Source organism: Gouania willdenowi, chromosome 1 (genome assembly GCF_900634775.1).
Source record: "Gouania willdenowi chromosome 1, fGouWil2.1, whole genome shotgun sequence".
NCBI classification, from domain to species: domain Eukaryota; kingdom Metazoa; phylum Chordata; class Actinopteri; order Blenniiformes; family Gobiesocidae; genus Gouania; species Gouania willdenowi.
In genome coordinates this window covers 39,804,347-39,823,855 of record NC_041044.1, presented here as the reverse complement: position 1 = coordinate 39,823,855, position 19,509 = coordinate 39,804,347, and the positions used below count along the sequence as shown (strand labels likewise).

Below are 19,509 nucleotides of genomic sequence, written 5' to 3'. Positions count from 1 at the left end.
CACTAGTGGGTGAGTACACCATTACATTACACTTGTAATCACAGAGCAAAACCTTTTCAGCCGTTTGTTATGATAATCGCCTTTTGTTTGAGTGTTTTTGTGTTTATGTGCATATAAATGTATTGAAACATTTGATTTTTGACTTGAATAAACTAAACCCCAACTAAACTAAACCTCACTAGTAAAGCACAAGTAAGTAACTAGTTACTAGTAGTACTAGTAAAGCTTTGAGTTTTTAGTAGTAACATATTTGAAGCCTATTAGATCAACCAGTAACACAAAATTGTTTACTAGTAGATACTTTTGTTTTACATTAACTCATGCACCAGTTAGCCAAAAACCTTTAATATTAAAACAAAATTGTTTTTTACTAGTACTACACTCAAAATCCCACTAGTAGTACTAGTAGACCAAATGCGAATGGAGGAGGAGGGATTAAAAAAATTGCAGCTCTCTGATTGGTTGTCATATTTTTGAAAGCCAATTCTGATCCCGATGTTGTTCTTCCCCACCCCCTTTTTAGCAAAAAAGGTTTCCTAGTCCTAGTAGTACTAGTGTCACTTCTGAACTTTACTAGTAAAATGTACTCGCACACTAGCAATCCAAAATAAGTACTAATAGAGCTTAACTATGGTTGATGATTATGGTAATTTCTTTTCCATAACTTTCTGTATTTAGCACCTCTCCGTAGAGCTCTCCCATTGACACAGATTTTGGATTTAGCACGTAGGTCTTCACAGGTTGAAAGAATGGGTTGTTGGCTTGCTCCTCGGTGTGGTGAAGGGCCTCCAGAGTGTCTGCCAGGATGGTGTAGACGGTGGTTTTACCTCCCCCAGTGGGCCCCACCAACATCACACCATGTCGCACTAACATGGTCTCATACAGCTGGATCACCTGAAAGCAAGAAATGCAGCATATCCAAAATATAACACTGAATTTAAATAATTAGAGATCAAGTTGTGATAAGAACAAAGTTGAAATTGTGCAATGACATTTTTAGAAAGAAAATAACAAAATGATTAGGTTTGTTTGTGTCCACAAAGCTAAAAGACAGTTATAAGCAATCCACCTCGTACCTTCTTGGTCATACTGAGAAGAGGCTGAAGGCCTCGTTTCTCCAGACACTGCAGGATAGTAGAGTGCAGGACACCATAGTCGTGCTCAGGGATACACACACCAGGAAACAGGTCAGAGAGGATACCGCTGAAAAGGATCAAAGCACAGACAAGTAATTGCTCATCAATTTTTCACTAACAAATCTTCTGAAAGTGAATAATAAACGTACCCGAACAGCTCAGCATCATTAGTCAGGAACTTTGGCAGATTGGAATCTCTCAAGGCTCGGATGAGAACCACGTCCTCACTCAGGTGGGGATTACTTCTTTTTAAAGAACTGGAAACAAATGCATATTTATACTTGGCTCTTTAACCCTCCTATTATCAAGAGCATCAAACAGCTACAGCTGGTTCAGAATGCTGCAGCTCGGGTCTTAACCAGAACAAAGAGGTCAGAGCACATTACTCCAGTTTTAAAGTCTTTACACTGGCTCCCAGTCAGCCTCAGAATAGACTTGAAAGTTCTGCTGCTGGTGTATAAATGTGTGAATGGGTTTGGTCCAGAATACATCAGTGACATGTTAGTCAGGTATGAACCCAGCAGGTCTCTCAGATCTATGGACGCAGGTCAGATAGTGGAGCCCAGAGCTCACAGTAAACATGGTGATGCTGCTTTTAGTTGTTATGCTGCAAAGAAGTGGAACAAACTGCCAGCAGAGCTGAAGTCAGTATCTAATGTGAACATTTTTAAATCAAAGTTAAAGGCACTTTTTTCCTCTACTGCGTATGATTGAGAGAGAGATTTTTGGTCATGTTGTTAATGTAATGTGTTTGTTGATGATTTTAGTTGATTTTCCTGATGTTTTTAAATGTTCTTATTGATTTTAAACAATTGAATGTTTTATCATGTAAAGCACATTGAAATGCGCTATGCAAATAAATTTGCCTTGCCTTGCCTTGCTTTGCCTATAATCCTCAAATATCATTAACACATTTTACCCCTGGGGTCAATCTGACCCTAGGGATATTTGCATCCAGAAAATAATTTTCAGAAAATCATTGACCAAGTTTTTGTGTAAGACACTTTGATTATTTGTTGAATACATACATAACCCATGTATAATTCATGACTCTCACAGAATGAAACATTATGATTGATGTTGGTGACCCTTTCCTCTCATGACCATATTTATTTACTACTTCAGATAAGAAAATCAGGGTCCTTCTGAACACAATCCTCTGTTTCAGGCACATTCTCCTCTATGTAACTTTTACTGTGAAAGAGCTGTCCCAAAACCTCATTGACAGTAGACCTTAAGGTTTCCTTTCCGTCTCGCAGAGCACAATGAGGAATGATTTGGCTAAAGCGCTGCCATGCAAGCTTTTATATGTTTGCTCCCTTAGTCTGCATGGACTACCAATGTCTTGCGGAAATACCCTGCCCTCCACAGCGTGGGAAATATCAGTTCTACCTTGGCAGGTGTGAGTAGTAGGTCACACATACTCACACAGATACACACACATATTCATGCCCATGGTGTGGGAAAGGTCTCATGAGAAATCAATAAAATGAAGGAAAAGTCATGAAGTATGAAGCAAAAAATAAAGTTAACTATTGTTTTTTGATAGATAAACATTTAAAAGGGTCAAATTGACCCCAAGGATAATAGGAGGGTTAAGGCTTGTTCTATAAAAGGAAGGTAGAACACTGCAATACATTCTCTAATTTGAGCATTCCAAATTGGATTATTATGCTGTGAGCCTTGAACATTCCTCTCTACATTTTGAACATTTATTGATAGATTTTTGCTTCTGTGGAATCTGTGAATCCTTTTTGGAATGTCCAATGTCTCTTGCAGTAATTGCGCGCATGTGTGTGTGTGTTGCTCTAACCAGTAATTGCGCGCATGTGTGTGTGTGTGTTGCTCTAACCCCGCCATGACCAAGACGGATTTGACAGCCCTCATGCCAAAGTCGTAATGGTCCTGCTGGGACAGCTGCTCTGAGGACAGCTTGTACATCTGGGTCATTTTCCTCGCCAGAGTCTTACTGGATTCAAATCCCTCCGAATACAAAATCACCTGAGTGGCACAGTTGGGACATTGTTAAAAAGAAAACACAATAGTGAGGAAAAATACATCACAAGTGAGTACGTGTGATGACGTCTAGTTATAGTAACACACACTGTTACCTCTGCGATCAGTGTATAATTTGGCACCATCATGGCTATTGGTCTGAAGAGGGCTTTGAGGTTGTCAGGTAGTTCTGTTCTTCCAGCATAACCTGGATTCATGGTGATGAAGGCCGCACAGGTCGACACCAGCTTAATCTCTCTGCCCTCAAATCGAAACCGGGACATCTGCAAGTCAAGAAAAGATTATTTCAAAATGTATTCAACACCATTTTTCATGTTGATGCTAAATGCAACAACACAGCTTAAATAGTGTGCCAGAAAATATTTGACATTATCATTTCTTAAGATTAAATTTGGCCTTTTAATGTTGTTTTTCGCAAGTTGCCCATTTGCTTCTAAGAGAATGACCATAAATGTGTCGTGATGCAACTGAAAGATTCTTACACCGCAGCACTTAAAGCTCACACTAACAGCATTAGATAGCATTGAAATTATTATCATTACACAAACTACTTTCAAAGATGCCTTGATTCTGTGTAGCAGCAAATTGTAAACAAGACTTATGGAAATCGATTTTCTTTATTTACGTTTCCTGTGGATCCCAAACTAAACTTGATGCTGCAAGAAATACATGTTTTTTTATGACTTTAGTTGAGTTGACTTTGCAGGTTTTGTAACCTCTGAAGCTAAAATTCACTATGGTACCCTTTATTATAAACAATTACACTCACCAATATGTAGCTTTCACTCTGCCTTCTCCTACAGCCTGAGCACAGACAGCTTCATTTGCTGCGTTGACAGTGGGCTATCAGACATTTACCTTGTCACTCAAATATGGCTCTTATTGATAAGGTTGAATAAATCCTTTAAGTGGAATGCAAATCACGCTCAGATATAATTTGTAAAATGTACTTCTCCAGGAATCAAACTTCTCTGTGGTTCCTACAAGTTGCTTGTGTGCCGAGAGTTGTACCGTTAATTCCCATCGAAAATGTCCAACTTTGAAAATTACCTTAGTTTTGCCACCCCTGAGAAAATTTGGGTTCAAATTTCATAAAAATTCCAAATTCCAAACTCAAGGAAGCATGTGGAGAACATGCAAACTCCACACAGACGGGGTTCCAGAAGACTTTCTGCTGGAAGGTAGATGTGCTAACCACTAAAACACTGAGGTTAATCAATGAAAGGTTGTGCATTAATGATAAATAAACAAGTGAACAAAGACTTGTACTGAGTTATTACGGTGATGTTACCTTATGAAGGTGTTACTTTGTGTACCAAGCGCTGACACATAAGATGAACTCACATTAGTTTCTTTCTCTACCTGGGCGTACCTTTGCAGCCTTAGCATTTCGTATGGTTATAAGCTGCTGGGCGATAACAGAAAGCACTTCAATGTCGATTCGGTTGAATTCATCAAAACAACACCAGGCCCCCGACTGAGCGAGCCCACTGAAGAAGCGGCCCATCATCTGAAAGAGACAAAGAAGAGATTTCACTAAATTGCATCTGTGATCATAATTTTGGACCATTTGGTATCATAAGACTATAATAACTGGTTTTCTATTATTGGTATTTTGACAATCCTTTATGTGGCACAATGCACAAGCTGACTGCACAGAAAAAATGAAAAGACATTTTCCACACCCTGTGCATTCCTTATGGCTGCAACAACAATTTCACCAAGATTCCACCATTTCTTGAGTTGTATAGGCCCAAAAACATTCTATGACTTTTAAGAAGCCCACGTCTTTTTTTTAGGTGTACTACAGATTTCGTATTTAAAACATAATTTTTGGTCACTCAGTATCATATATTTCCAAAAATTCACATCAACTGGAAGCACTAAAGGTCCTACTTCAATCTGAAAAGCCATGTAGGTCATGTAGAAGCTTTAAAAAAGTTATTTGTTATGCGTATGTGATTTTCAGAGAAAAGAGGCTGAGGCTAAACAGGTTAAAGGTAGGAATTGCTGCATTGAACAACAATGCATTTGTAATGTTTCCACTTCTCTGTAACGTTTTGTACTAACTGCTTTTTTTTATTTTAAAGGAGCATAGGGTAGGATCAAGAAATCAGACTCAATAGTGACACCACAGTGGTTAGTGTAACTGCAGTCATCAGCCAAGTCGCTGTGGAAGTGCACATCAACTGTTTGTTTATCATCGGAACACAGCATATACTAGAGGATTGAATACCCGACCGAACCCTGACAGAACCCGACGGCACCGGACGGGTTCGGACAGATATTTAGAACTGGTGGTCGTGTTGGGTCACATAGTGTCGTTTGCGTGCAGCGTTCTTCCTTTCCTGCTGTAGCAGTCGTGATCCATGGTGGAGGAAAAATGAAGCAGAGGACAGTTATAAAGGAATACACCATTGAAACAGTCCTTTTTCTGCACAAAAACATGGATTTATCTTGTCTCTGATACATGGATTATGTAAATAGATCCAATGGGTCTCTTACGTGCACTGCGACCCTGTTTGTGTGTCACTTTCACTTGATACCCATGCGCTGATCTGATGTTGACATTAACAGTTGTTTTTTAATAAAATCGGTACCACTAAAACAGAAGTAAATATGTCATTACTTTGAGAGAAAAACAATGAAGTTTTAACTGTTGAGTCGGACTCGGACGAGAAAACGTAGCCTGATCCGCATTCCAACTGTGACATGGTTATTTATTTACTCGCCGTTCATGTGACTATTTACTGCAAGATCTGTGCACATGCCTCTGCGTACATCTGTGGAACCAAACAGTAGTTTAGTCCACTGTGCTTGTCTTCTTTCAATCTCCAAGCCGTCTTCTTCTCATTCTTTTTTATTTCAAGTAGCGGGTCACCTCTCCAAGCCGTCGAGCACCAGCGTCATTTGAACTCATTGCAGAACTGCGTGGGAAATTCACGCCCAGAACAGCAGCACAAAATGTATCACAATCTGTTCAAGACAATAGGTAGAAATGTGTGTGAGCTCATTGTCTTTGGTTTAGAGCGCTTCATCCGCCATTAGCATTAAAAAAAAAAAAAACTTAAAATGAATGTTTATTTTTTTCTCAAATCCTGTCCTATGCTCCTTTAATAAACAAAAACAAACTTGTTTTTAGAAAGTTTAAAAAATAAATCCGGAAAAACATGAATGTAGCATACTTAAATTTAAGTAATGTGCTTTGTGAACAATGCAATCATAATATTCTTTATTCATATTGTGCATTAGTTAGTGAGTTAGCACTCAGTGATGAAAATAAAAAATACAATCTTGTTGTTTAAGCACATTTATTGTTTTCATTGATTCAGTCATATACCAAAATCCATTAAAAACATTGCTTCTCTTGTCAAATATTGTTAGGTGATTAATTGAGATTAATTAATTACAAAATCTTGAATTAATTACATCACTAGTTTAAACAGCATAAAGATATTGTATGAACCTTCAACAGTTTCAATTGATTTCCGTCTCTCTGCACCGTAAGGAAAGAAGTATTTAACAATAAAATAAATGCAAAGGGTGTTTCAAGGTGAAAGGTCCAGACTGGATTTGTCTGCTTCATGAAATATAAATATATGTTTATGTTTAAGAATAAACTGTGGCAATATTGTGCAATAAATAATAAAATAAATACATTAAAATCAATACAATGTATGAGTAGCATTAAAGCATGAATTGGTATTTATGCTGTTTATTTTATTATATGAAAACATTTAAATAAAATAAAAAGAATCACATTTCCATTGTGCTAGTTGGTTGTGAGGGAACATAAAAGTAGTATAGGTGTACAATTTGTCAACAAATAAAAAGTACAACCCAGCAGGTTTTTTATTGTTGCATTTTGAATCGTCACAAACACACACGTTATAAATACTTCTGCAGCAGCGCCATCTAGAGGTAAGTAACTGAAAGTACACCCAGACTAAGTGAAAATAATACAAAATAACAACTCCCTCACCTTGTAGTCAAGTCCATCAGAGCAGTTGAAGACCACACACTGGATGGCCAGGGCCTTCGCCAGGTCTTTGGTGGTCTCAGTCTTTCCAGTTCCTGCGGGCCCTGCAGGAGCTCCACCCAAGTCGAGCTGAAGGGCTCCCATCAAACACAAATAACAACGATCCTACATAAGGAACAAAACAAACCACAGCTCAGTTTAATTATACTAATAAAGAATAGAAACACCATTAAATAGTCACAAGTGTTCAGATGGAGATCAGCCACGCTCAATGATAACTGTACTTTGGTGTGTGGTACTAATTTTATCATTAGTATTATTATACAATTTTATATAATAAGAGCAGGGTATCTGCTAATGATAAGACACAACAAACATGGCTGGAAAGTGTCCAGAAATGACACAGGAAGTATCATCCTTCCACCTGGCACCACTGTGTAATGCTTTTATTGTTGCAATTCATATTTGCTTAATTATTAGTTAATACACGGCACAAGAAGAAAGCAGTATTTGTGTGTATGTTCTAATTAAGGGCATCTAAGTCGATATGAGAAAAAAAGAGAGTATCAGATTATATCAGCCTGCATTGATTAAGATTAAACTGTATGCATTGGCATGGGCAGGGCGGCTCTAAAATCTGATTGGCCACCCCAAGTGCCACCCCATCCAAATTAAATTGTAGCGTGTAAAGTTATCTATTTTTTGTTGAAACAGTGATAAATCTACAACCTTAACTAATATGTACTGTTTATGTATATATAGTATTTTTTGTCCAGATAAACCATTTTTAAGCTCTATAATAAATAGTCATGCATTAATCTCTCTAATCGCATGGAGATTTAAACCTCTATACTGGGTAGGAACCTTCGAAGCTGGCATTTGATCCAAATGCAGATATGATAAACTATTTAACACGTTTTGTTGCTTCAACATGCTACTGGAATTGTAATTTCCCTGACGGAAATGAATCTAATATAATTTAATCTAATCTAAGAGAAAGGCCCATGTTGCAAATAATTACAGTATATATATATATATATATATATATATATATATATATATATATATATATATATATATATATATTAGTGTAAACAGTATTGACTGGTATTTTAAGTGGTTGATCTGTTATTTGAAATTTAGTGTGCCACCTCCGAGTCTGTACCCTGCAGTGCCCCCCTAACTAGGATTTCCTAGACCCGCCCCTGCCCATTGGTTAATAATAAATGACTAAGTTTTTTTCATACTGCTGAATATTGCTCTCTGTTTGAGTAATATCGCTTGAGTCTTTTTTAACATTTCACACTATAAAATAAGGAATAAAAGTATGTATAAATCTGGTGTTACCGTCAATGGCGTGATGACCAGCCGAGGACACGCCCCCAGATACTCATAGCCGTAGTTGTATGTGGAACGAGCCATTGTGGCCACACAGGTGTCGGTCTGGGGGTCCCAGTAGTATCGTAGCTGTCTTTGCCATTCAAAGTCAGACCTACTGTCCACCTGATCATAAAAGAGTGAAGTCACTTGGAAAAAAAATATACACATTATTTTCTGAACAGTTACTTTTTTGGGTTTGTTTTTTGGGCTATTTCTTCTCTGTTTTTCTGACAATTAATTTATTTTTGTCCTTCTGTTTTACAGGGTAATTTTATTATTTTTCAGAGTATTTTGTTCTGTTTTTTGTGCAATTTTTTTTTTAATTATAAAAATACTTGGAACTACTTTCAAACTATTTTCAGAAGAAAAAAAAGTGTAAAAAAACAGGGGGAAAAAATTACACAAAAAACTGAAAAAAAAACAAGTCCCAACAACAAACAAAAAATTAAGTCCAAGAAGAAAAAAAATGTGTCCAAAAAACATGAAAAAAATTGTCCGAAAAACAAAGATTAGATTCTTTTTGTACCTTCTTTTTCACCAGATCTGTGACAATGTCCCGAGCGTGGACATCAATAGTGATCAGGGCAGTGATTATGTTACGATGTAAAGCAGGGAGATGTCCACGGACCAAACCTGCCAAGGCATTTAACCTCTGCAATGCACAGACAGAACAAAGTCAGCCATAAACAACAAACAAATACTATTTAGATCAAATTAAAAAAAATGAACAACAGATTATAACGTTATCAATATTTTGGGGGGGATTTACATCAAAATTGGTGAGCTCAAATTCCTGCAGAGCAGTGAAGGGGTCCTGTTCCCCCTCCAAGCAGGCATCCATCTCCCCGCACCACATCAACTGTGAGACTGTCAGCACCACCTAGTGGACATCAGGACGAACTGACATTAAAATATTGCTCTCAAAGCCATTCAAGTTCAAGGCATAAAAACAGGTAGGTGGAAAGTTAATCTAGATTGAAATAAGATTATTAAATAATTTTAAATATAGGAAGACAAAAAACCCTTTGCTTCTGACTGAAGCAAAGAAGTGGAACAAACTGCAGCAGAGCTGGAGTCAGCGTCACATCAAAGTTAAAGGCTCTTTTTCTCTACCGTGTATGATTGACAGGGAGATTTTTTAATCAGAAATAAAAAATGTTATGTTTTTAAAGCTGATTTTAAATGTTTTTACTGCTGATTTTCAGAGGTGAAAGTAATAGATTCACTTTACTGTAATTGCGTTGCTTTTATGGGTACTTGTACTTTTTTGAGTATATGTCTAAATCAGTCATTTTATTTGTACTTAAGTACGTTTTAAAAGAAATAAAGTAATTAATTACATTTCTACACCCAACCGTGACTGAGTAAATAATTATTTTATTTTATTTATATATTTATAGTTATTTTAGACATTGTTTTATTTTCTGCTGATGCCACTTTTTAAATAAAAAAAGCACTTTTGCTTCGCTCGAAAAATTGTGTTTAGCCTCCAGCAGATGCAATTCTGTAAATATCAGCACATGCATTTTCTTCAGGAAATGCATTTTTCAATTTTTGATTGAATTCATTGGTGTTATTTTATTTTAAAAAAGAGTTGTACATTTTGACAAAGCTTTTATTTTATACCTTTGTGGAAAATAAATTAGGATCCAATTGTGCAAGATTTGGTTTCTTCATGAGATGTTTACTGTATGCAAGTGAATCGTGGCAAGATATATTACCAAAAATAAACATGGCGGGTGAAAATAACTAGTAACTTTTACTTTGAGTACCATTTAATCATGCTGCTTTTTACTTGTACTTGAGTACTACATGTATGACTTACTTGTACTTGGGTACAATTCACTTCAAATAACAGTACTTCTACTCTGCTGATTTTAATATTTCTATTGATTTTTAAACTGTTAAAAGTTTTCTGTAGCACTTTTTAATCATGTAAATCACATTGAATCGCCATGTGGATAAAAAATGCACAATACAAATAATTTTGCCTTGCTTTGCCTAAAATCAGGATGTGTGTAGATGTACCTGTGATGGATGTCCAGCCACTACCCACTCCTCCCTGGTCTTCTGCTGGTAGTCGGTAATGGCGTTTTTACTGAGACATCGCAGTGAGGAGAACATGGACTCTTCCACTTTGCAAAGCCAATTCTCCACATTACCCTGAGCTTTGAGACCTTTAGTAAAGCCCACCTGACAATAGAAAAAATAAAAAGTGTCAAGGTCCGGTGTCACATTTAAAGTTTTTATTAAACTTTAACTAGAAACCATTGATAAAAATGTAGCTTGCAGATCTGAACTGGGAATCGAGAGGTTCTTCTAACCTTCTCCCCCTCAGGAGAAACCATACGCAGGATGTCTTTGCTGTATCCCAGCTCCTGCTGCCCAGTGTCACCAGACTGCTCTGGCAGCAAAGCAAACTCCAGCTGATGGATGGCGTCGAAACATTTACGGAGGTGGGGCTGCACAGCCTGAGGGTTTCGAGTCTGAGCCAAAATCTTTAGCAACTCGTCATTTGATAAGAAGTAAAACCTGTGAGGAAGAGATAAAAGATGAAGATCAAGCAGCAAATTAGCAGCAACACTGCTCACATTTAGATAAAGGGTGTGCGTTTAAGTCACCTGGGGAAAATTACTCTCTTGGACTCCAAGTAATCTTCCAAACACTTCTGTATGTCCTCTAAAAGCATGTTATTTTGCTTGAAAGTCTCCAGCAGATCTATGTGGAAAAGAGGTTATTCCTGGTGTGCTACAGATATCCTTTTATGTCTATAATCCAGTCGCATACCGGGTCGACTTGCTGCTCTGAGGGCAATGGGTACCCTTTGGACTTTTGTCATGATCTCTTTCCAGGATTTGTCCACTTTCAGGAACTTCTTGGATTCAGCAGGCAGCTGCCTCTTGATGTCTGGGGCCACAAAGATACTCTCAAGGTAAAGCCAGTTTCTTTGGCATGTCAGCCATTCATCCTGAAAAAGAGGACAGAAAAAATTGAAAGTCAAATGTTGGAAATTTAGGTGAAGCATTAAGTAAGTGTTGGAGCCCATTTCTCAATGTTTCTGCCACTAGGAAGAGCTATTGTGTCATATTTAGGAACATGTGTAGAAGAAATGCCCAAAATGTCTTCAGTCAATGTGAAATAATTGAACAGCATTTATCAAGTTATAGCTGCTGTGCAGCAATGGTCGGGGCCAGGCCATTTTAGGCAATTCGGAGCATTCATGTGCATTCTACATCATTGTGTCTTCTGGCACAAGACACGATGCTCTATCTCCCAGAGTTAATTAGCAAGAGACAACTCTGAGGATCATATGTTTAAAAAATAATCTAGCTCATTATAGGAATTCTGCTGCTACAATGATTCAAAGACAATCCACAACTATTTCATGATAGTACATCCTCTAAGTCAGACTTTAAATCGCTGTTAAAAATTCAGTAATTCAGACAGAAACCCAAAAAAACCCAAATTGCATCTAGATGGCATGGAGATACTGGTAGTATGTTTTTAACAATGATTTATAGGCTCCATAAGTAATACAAATTATGTTTGTTTTGGCTCCAATTGTTCCCATGAGAGCAACATTTTAAATGCTGTAATTAAAAAAATAAATAAAAAAATGTAGATGATTTTTTTCAAACATCAGCACCATGACTGCAAAATGTTATTCTTTTTTTTAATGAACATTGAAAATGTATTTTCAAAAATTTACAAATGTATGTTTACAGTCAAACATTTTGATGGACTGGGCTATGTTTAAAAAAAAAAAAAAAAAAAAAAAAAATGTGTGATAGTTTGTGTAGGTGAGTTTGGTGTTGATTGAGCAAAAATGTGGGAGATTTATGAAAAACAGAGGTATGGAATTCCTAATTTGCAATAGCGTGCAAAAGTTTCTTCATTATTTGTGCTACATTTTGTTGAAAGTTGCAAATCTGTTGCTCTTATGGCTGATTTGTTGTGAATTTTCAAAAAATTTTACTTGCTGTAGTGGCAACTTTAGGAATATTGGTTTGTTTTTGCAGCTGAAGCAATCTGGTATTGAACTGGACCTTTATGCTAAATGTAAGCATGGGACGTATGATTTCCTTAGAAGAAGATGCACATACAGAGTAACATGAAAAAAAAAAAACAACTAACATCTGTGATCCTATTGAAGGACTTACCAGAGTTTGGTTAAAAATAATTAGTTTTTGCAGCAGTTTCTCTACCCTGTCCTTGATGGGAGTCACGTATCGCGAAGAAGCTACTGTTTTCACATTGATAATGCTGTCATCCAGAAGCACCTTTAAGGTAAAACGAGCATCAAAAACATGTTCACAGTAAAACACAAAAGACAAAAGTCTGTGTGAAAACTGAGTGTCACCACCTGGATGTCGTCTGTGCCTCCCAAGATGAAAACTTGGTCATTGTCCCCATGAGGTAGAACAGTGAATTTTGTAGATTTCCATACTTCCTCAACCTAAAAAATAACATCAAAATAAGCTTAGATTTTTTTTTTTTTAAAAATGCTGGGCCGCTTTACTGCAGTTGTTAAATATTTTAGCTAGAATGTCCACCTGTATGAAATTCAGAAATCTTTAAAGAGATTTCATGATGGAAAAACCTACAGTAAAACGATGCATTTTAATCAAATAAATAGCATGACATTTTGGAAATACCCTTTCCCTCTTTATTCAGATTAGATCACTGATATTACCGTCTCATCTAAAGATGAAGAAAATGTGCTGCTAAAGGGAAGATAGCTTTTATTTGTAAAACAGGCTATGAGCAAAAAACTTTATCACTGGAAGATAAAAAAAAAAAAAAGTACAGTGTATTGTATGTTATCGCAACTAATCCTGCTTATTCGCTAATAATCCATGCTTATATTTTCAAAGTTCCTTTATGAGGAGTATAGGGTTCTACATTCCTGGCCCATGGGAGCCAATTTCCTGCTTGCTTTGGATGTCTTACATCCTACAACTCACCAGTATGTGATGGACTGTTATCTGACCTTTAGCAGACATGAATAATGACACCATCCTTCAATTCGGCTATAGAGAAGCAGGAAGGCATCTAGAACATTAGAGGAAGTGGCTCTCCAGGACCAGAAAAAAGGAAACAAGCTCTTGTCCGATAGATATTCTGTCATTGAGACGAACAGGCAGAACTCCCATACATAAATAACTCTGCATTGTTCTGCATTTTAGCATGTGTTTAAACCTGTATGGCAGGACTGATGTTCAGGTAAGGGTTCGGCAACAGCACACAAACAGTTTTCCATTTTTGATGGCTTTTATTGCCAGTTTTGTTGAAAACACAGTGTTTGTTCGTGGCTCAACAACAGTTGTGGGCGTTGGCCTCTCAGCTGAGAGGTAGAGCTCTCATCTTTATGTACAATGGTTGAAATCAATGTGATGTTGATGTATGTGCTTTACACACCTTTCCAATAACGGCCTCCACTGATGCCTCTCCTGAAGCTTGTCCTGAAACCTGAAAGTTAGACCCAGATTATAGGATTGTGTGTTTTAAAGATCATGATGTTGCTCTGAATGAACACAGAACCATACAGAAACACACTGCTGGTGCCTGAATTGAAACTAACGTGAGAAAAATAGTGGCAACTACAGTAGGTGAGTTAAATAAATAGAAACCATGAAATCAAAGTTATTTAGAGAACATTTAACATAAAGAGATAATGTAAGGCATCCATTTTACTAGCTGTTTTTGCATGCATCCATCCATCCATCCATCAATCAATCGTCACCTCTTGTATTTTGCTCCCAAATGAAAAGACGTTCATTTCATCCAGAGCAGCCAGAGAACACTCCTCTACATTCACTGTGGGCTGTATAATAGACTCCAGGGACTTCCAGTGTTCAGCTTTCATACAAGGGTTACGAAGATCAGTAATTATCGGCATCTGAGGATTAGACATTGTGATTCATCAGATTCTCCTACAAAGCAACAGTTTGTACATACCAGGGGTCTGCAACCTGCGGCTCTGGAGCCTAATGTGGCTCTTTGACCCTTTTGCAATGGCTCCCTATAGCTTTAAAAAAAATTATTGAAAGAAATAGTTTTTACAGAGGATGTTAATGATTAATGACAAATAAAATCAAGATATAACAATTTGTTAACCTAAAAAAAAAAAAAAAATCACATTGTGCAATGACTCAGCACTTTCCTACTTCAACTCCTGCAACTTTCCTGCACCTGTGGCTTAAGTTTTAAATCTCTAAAGATAAGATAACTAAACCAACAAAAACTACACTATTCTGGAAGAAAATAGAAATTTTAATTGTGTGGAAACAGAATAATTTAACCACCAATGTGCCGGTTGAATATACATTGCTTTATGTGTGGCAATAAATGAACAATTAGCATCACATGATCATGTGTTATCAAAATCAAGTTACTTTTGTAACCTTTCAAATACATTAACTAAACATCTTCTTTATATAACATTGTGTTCATTTAAACTGAGATGTGTAAGAATTTGAAGATGCAAGATACTGTTTTATTTCTTGATGTCAGTTTATTTTATTGTAAACTGTCTTTAAGTTGTCATTTACATGTTCAATAAAAATCAAGTCAAATGAAATCAAACATTATTATTATTATTTAATTTTAACTGTATAGAATTTAATACAGTACACTGTAGTCTTCATTGAGAAGGTATTTTTTCAGCTCCAGGAGGACTTTAATCCAGGTGAGATGAGGCAAAATGGCTCCTTTGAGAGTAAAAGTTGCAGACCCCTAGTATAAACCTTCACTCAAATTGTGATGAGCTCTCTTAGATTGGTGGATGTTTTAGTCGTAAGGCTTGATCAAAGCCAAATCACTCACCCTCTGTTTCATGACTTCAACCTTCTCTTTCAGACTCTGCACTTTATTGTTACTTGGCAGGCCTTTCTCCAGCTGAGTCACATACTTGCTGTATTTGCTAACCTCAGAGCCAAACGCCTCCAAATCTAGTTGTTGAAGAGTACTCTGGGGATAAGTGAAAATAAAAGTGTTTAACAGAGCTAAAAGAAAAAAAAAGATGTTTATGTAAACAAACACTAAACAGGGTCATTGTGCATAGAATGTGCCTGTAAGCCTCACCTGCTGCCAACCATCTTGTAAAGAGTCCCATTCATCCAGGCAGTCCCACAGTAAACACTTCAGCCTGAATTCTGCCATTAAATCTTCCAACGTGTAAAACCTGGTCACCTCAAACTTTATTGAACAGAGGATGAAGTTTAGCAATGTTCAAATAAGTAGAACTTTTTGTTTCAGTCTTGACTCTTTTCCATTAAAAACTCTGTATGAATATGTTCAATGTTTCAAAAGCAAATAAATAAATAATTACACTACCTTAAACCTTTTCTGGTAAGTAGTGTAGGTAGATGCCTGGGCCAGCAGCTCATCAATAGAAAGCTGGATCTGCCCGAGCAGCAGACGCACCTCTGAGGATTCTGCCTCAGCGTCAAGGATTTGTGGATCCTATACATAAAAAAACACATTCTGACAAAGTCAAAATGTAGCAAATGCATGGCCACGAAAACAAATGTGATAATACCAGCTTGGCGAGTGCCAATTTCTTTGCATCCCTTTGTTGTAATTCAATGCAACAAAAAATGTTGTCGGGAATTGAAAAAGCACAAAACGTCCACATACCTGAGAGCTGAGCTTAACTTTATCGACCTCACTTTGCAGTTCTTTGATGTCTTTTTTCAACGAACTATGGAACTTCTTCATGATGGAGTCTTGCCCATTAGGCGCAGCATTAATAATGGTGTGCAATGACTCAATGGAAGGTTCCAAAGTGGCAAAAACCAACAGATCCTCAGGTAAGGTAGGAATGGAGTACGTGTTGATCAATTCATACATTTTACAAACGGCCATTTTGTCCTCATCAATAGCAGTAATCTGAGAAAAAGGAGAAAAATGAAGATCAATAATTTGATATAAAAACTTCTTAACTTGCAAGTTTGTCAATTCCTGATAGGATAAAACCAAATAACTGAAGTTTTTTCTTGATTAGAGCTTGATAGTCAATTTTCAGAGCTCTTATCAATATCTTTTTTATTAAATATTTATTGATGTATTCAGTTTTTAGATGATTCATTTATAAAGTGTTGTGTATTTAGCTCCTACCCGTTTCTGTATTTCATCCTGGAAGATCAGGGAGCAGGCCAACTCATCTGTGGTGATTGGTTGGGACTGTAGTTTAGACTTAGCTTCACAAACCTCAGCATTGATGGCATCAAGTTTCTGTTTAGCCAAGTGAGCGAGCAACCCGTTGATTCCCTAAAGAAAGCCAACAAAGAAGAGCACCTGATTAAATGTTTCCCTGACAAAATATCATGTTTAATTTAGTCTTTAATGGTTTTTAGATTTGAATTTGATTCATAACATTTTCCCATTCATCCATTATAGCTTTATGGGCAAGATTTTCATTGGGGGCAAATTTGAGATGTTGAAAATCCTGGAATTTAAAGGTTGCAGTAGCTCACTTAATTTTCCATGTGAGCCGTGCGTATGAAACAGCATAGCAGCAGTGCTTAATTCTTCCTATTTTTTGTTTAACATGGGGTTGAATGATTTAGGTATTTCCACTCCGTTACCTTTTTGTGGTAACGGAGTGGAATGGAAAACATGAAAGTTGGTCACAGCCGTCACACACTGTTGTAAAACTCAAGGGTGACTGTTATAATACCTAATGTCCTTCATTGCCTTTTTTAAAATTTAAATCAAAAACTTGTTCTCGGGTTTCCATGGATAATATTGATCAAATGAAGTGGAAAGGAAAAGAAAAAGTGCTGAAAATCTTCACTCGGAACTGCCTTACAAAAAAAACTAGCAGAACTAGAAAGCTAGGATTGTTCTGCTTTATTAAGTAATACACACTTAATATTTCAGTGGGTAAAATCTTTACTGAAAACAATATGTTAAACAGTTTTGGGGCCGGACATATTCTTTCCCAAATGGGCTCTAATGAAAATTTTGCTAATATAATTTAGTCAGCACTGTCAAAGATAATTAATATGGACTGGACTAAAATACCAAACAATTATTTTTCTTAACTTTTTACCAATGGAAAAAAAGACCAGTGGTCATAATAAGTAATACCACTTGCAATAAATCAAGATTAGCTGAACAATACAGTCATGGTGCATATTTCTAAAGCTTAAATACAGAGACAAGAGAAGGAGCAGAGGTCCAGTTTCCTCTCATAACACTTTGAATTACAATGTGCTGAAAGGTTATTATGGATTTTTGATCAAATTATTCCAACAAAACTTACATACTGCAGCTTAAAGGAATCTTAGACCTGGTGTTTTTTTTTTTTTTTTTGTTAACTATCGTACAAACCATGCATTTAGTTTGGTGAAAGACAACAAACGTATCTGTGTTTTCTTAAATGTAAAATTTGTGCAGGTCTCTAGACTCGTTTGGAGTTTACCTTGAAGATGTTTTAAGTATCATCCCAGAGAATGAGACGTGAAACACCTACATGGGAAACTTCAAGGATGTGTCGATGCTGTGTGTGTTCCCTGATGCTAGTCCTGACCTCCAGACAATGCAGCAGAGAAGACAAAAGCTTGTCTTTGAACTGTGTATTGTCCACGAGTAGCAAGCCAAGCGGCCTCTTCTGCTCAATAGCCAAGGTGTCCTTATGCTGGCTATGATATTTCTCCAGGGCTTTTTCAAAGAAGAATGAGCCTGTTGGACAAATAACAGAGCAGTTATCAGTATCACTGATTATTTTCACAATGCCATGCAGTTATTGTCTAATTTAGTGTCAAAATAATAACAATCAATATTTCTAATAAGACCAAAGGACAGAAAAAAGGAAAAGAATCTAAGTGTGGGCGATAGATACATCCTATTTGTCGTGAGCTAAGACAAATGCAGTGTTATTTAGTAGGTTAATTAATTCATAATGATAGTTACTTTTGTAAGTTTTGGTCTACTAAACATTTTTTACCTACCTAAAACTTCAGTAAGTCTAAATACAAGCAAAATGACTAAAACGATTGGTAAAATTTACGAGAGTTTCAATAAGAAACATTGAAAAAAAAAAAAAAAAGACAAAATGGTCTTAAAGAGTACAATTAATCAGAAATAATTTCATCCAACCAGTGACTAATTTTAAAGTGTGGAATCTTCATGTGAAGTTAAATCAGCCAATCCCAAATCATCTTTGTCAAAAATTAAGAAATAGAAAACTAGTTAAGTAATCTTAGTTTAGGTTGTTTTAGTCGACTAAATCTGATTTGAAATATTTAAAATGCTCTAGGTCAGAAATCAAATTGAAATGATAACATATGCAAATTATCACCTTAATGTTTACAAAATGGTTGAATGATTTGAAGAGTAACTAAACCATTTTTTTCTGGTGAAAATAAATGTATTTGGGAATGAAGTAGTGTTTTTGATTAAATATTGTCCAACTCTTGACATTTTAGTCAAAGTACTTCAAGTTGTAGTATTTTCTTGACCGCCCTCGATGGGTTGAAACCATGCTATTACAATCAAATTTAGCTTTTGGCTGAGAATGGTTGTTTGTGGCTTTAAATGTCACAAACAACCACTGTTGACCCCGCCCCTTCTATGAAAACTTGCACCTGTCAACTCTGCAATCTGAGGTGAGTAGGTTGGACTGAGAGAATTGTGAATAGCGAGGTATAGTGAGTATTGATTAGTTCGTTAGTATAGCATAGATCGTTGCGCAAAAACCTTGAGGTTTAGTTGCTATTCTTTTTTTTAAATGTAATTACTTGGACACACTATTGTCTGGTCTCTTTATGTTTGGATTTTTGCTCAAACAGAAACAATATATTCTGATCCTAGTGGTTGACACATTCATGCTGAATCCTACATTTACCATGTGCCTAAGAAGGAAAAAGATCAATAAATGTATTAAGTGTGTAACATTAATAAGAAGGATAAAGCAATGAATAAGAATAAGTAGAAAAGGCCTAGAAGATTTGATTGTTTTGCTTCTTTTTTTAAAAAAAAAAATCTAAATCT

The 19,509-nt window shown here is 36.4% G+C and overlaps 1 protein-coding gene across 1 annotated transcript in view; it reads right to left on the bottom strand.

Moving 5' to 3' along the window:
• LOC114463958 (dynein heavy chain 6, axonemal-like) overlaps nt 1-19,509 on the bottom strand; it is a 61,992-nt gene that overhangs the window by 33,638 nt on the left and 8,845 nt on the right. The window contains exons 16-39 of the mRNA XM_028447869.1: nt 18,047-18,198; nt 16,630-16,782; nt 16,150-16,401; nt 15,847-15,975; nt 15,595-15,708; nt 15,337-15,480; nt 14,255-14,410; nt 13,930-13,980; nt 12,875-12,967; nt 12,672-12,791; nt 11,299-11,479; nt 11,133-11,229; nt 10,836-11,043; nt 10,540-10,704; nt 9,281-9,391; nt 9,038-9,163; nt 8,479-8,634; nt 7,135-7,296; nt 4,525-4,662; nt 3,248-3,415; nt 2,989-3,137; nt 1,286-1,393; nt 1,077-1,203; nt 682-894 (exon numbers count right to left, since the gene is read on the bottom strand). Coding sequence (XP_028303670.1) covers nt 682-894; nt 1,077-1,203; nt 1,286-1,393; nt 2,989-3,137; nt 3,248-3,415; nt 4,525-4,662; nt 7,135-7,296; nt 8,479-8,634; nt 9,038-9,163; nt 9,281-9,391; nt 10,540-10,704; nt 10,836-11,043; nt 11,133-11,229; nt 11,299-11,479; nt 12,672-12,791; nt 12,875-12,967; nt 13,930-13,980; nt 14,255-14,410; nt 15,337-15,480; nt 15,595-15,708; nt 15,847-15,975; nt 16,150-16,401; nt 16,630-16,782; nt 18,047-18,198 — 3,473 coding nt within the window. The remainder of the gene's footprint in view (nt 1-681; nt 895-1,076; nt 1,204-1,285; nt 1,394-2,988; nt 3,138-3,247; nt 3,416-4,524; nt 4,663-7,134; nt 7,297-8,478; nt 8,635-9,037; nt 9,164-9,280; nt 9,392-10,539; nt 10,705-10,835; nt 11,044-11,132; nt 11,230-11,298; nt 11,480-12,671; nt 12,792-12,874; nt 12,968-13,929; nt 13,981-14,254; nt 14,411-15,336; nt 15,481-15,594; nt 15,709-15,846; nt 15,976-16,149; nt 16,402-16,629; nt 16,783-18,046; nt 18,199-19,509) is intronic.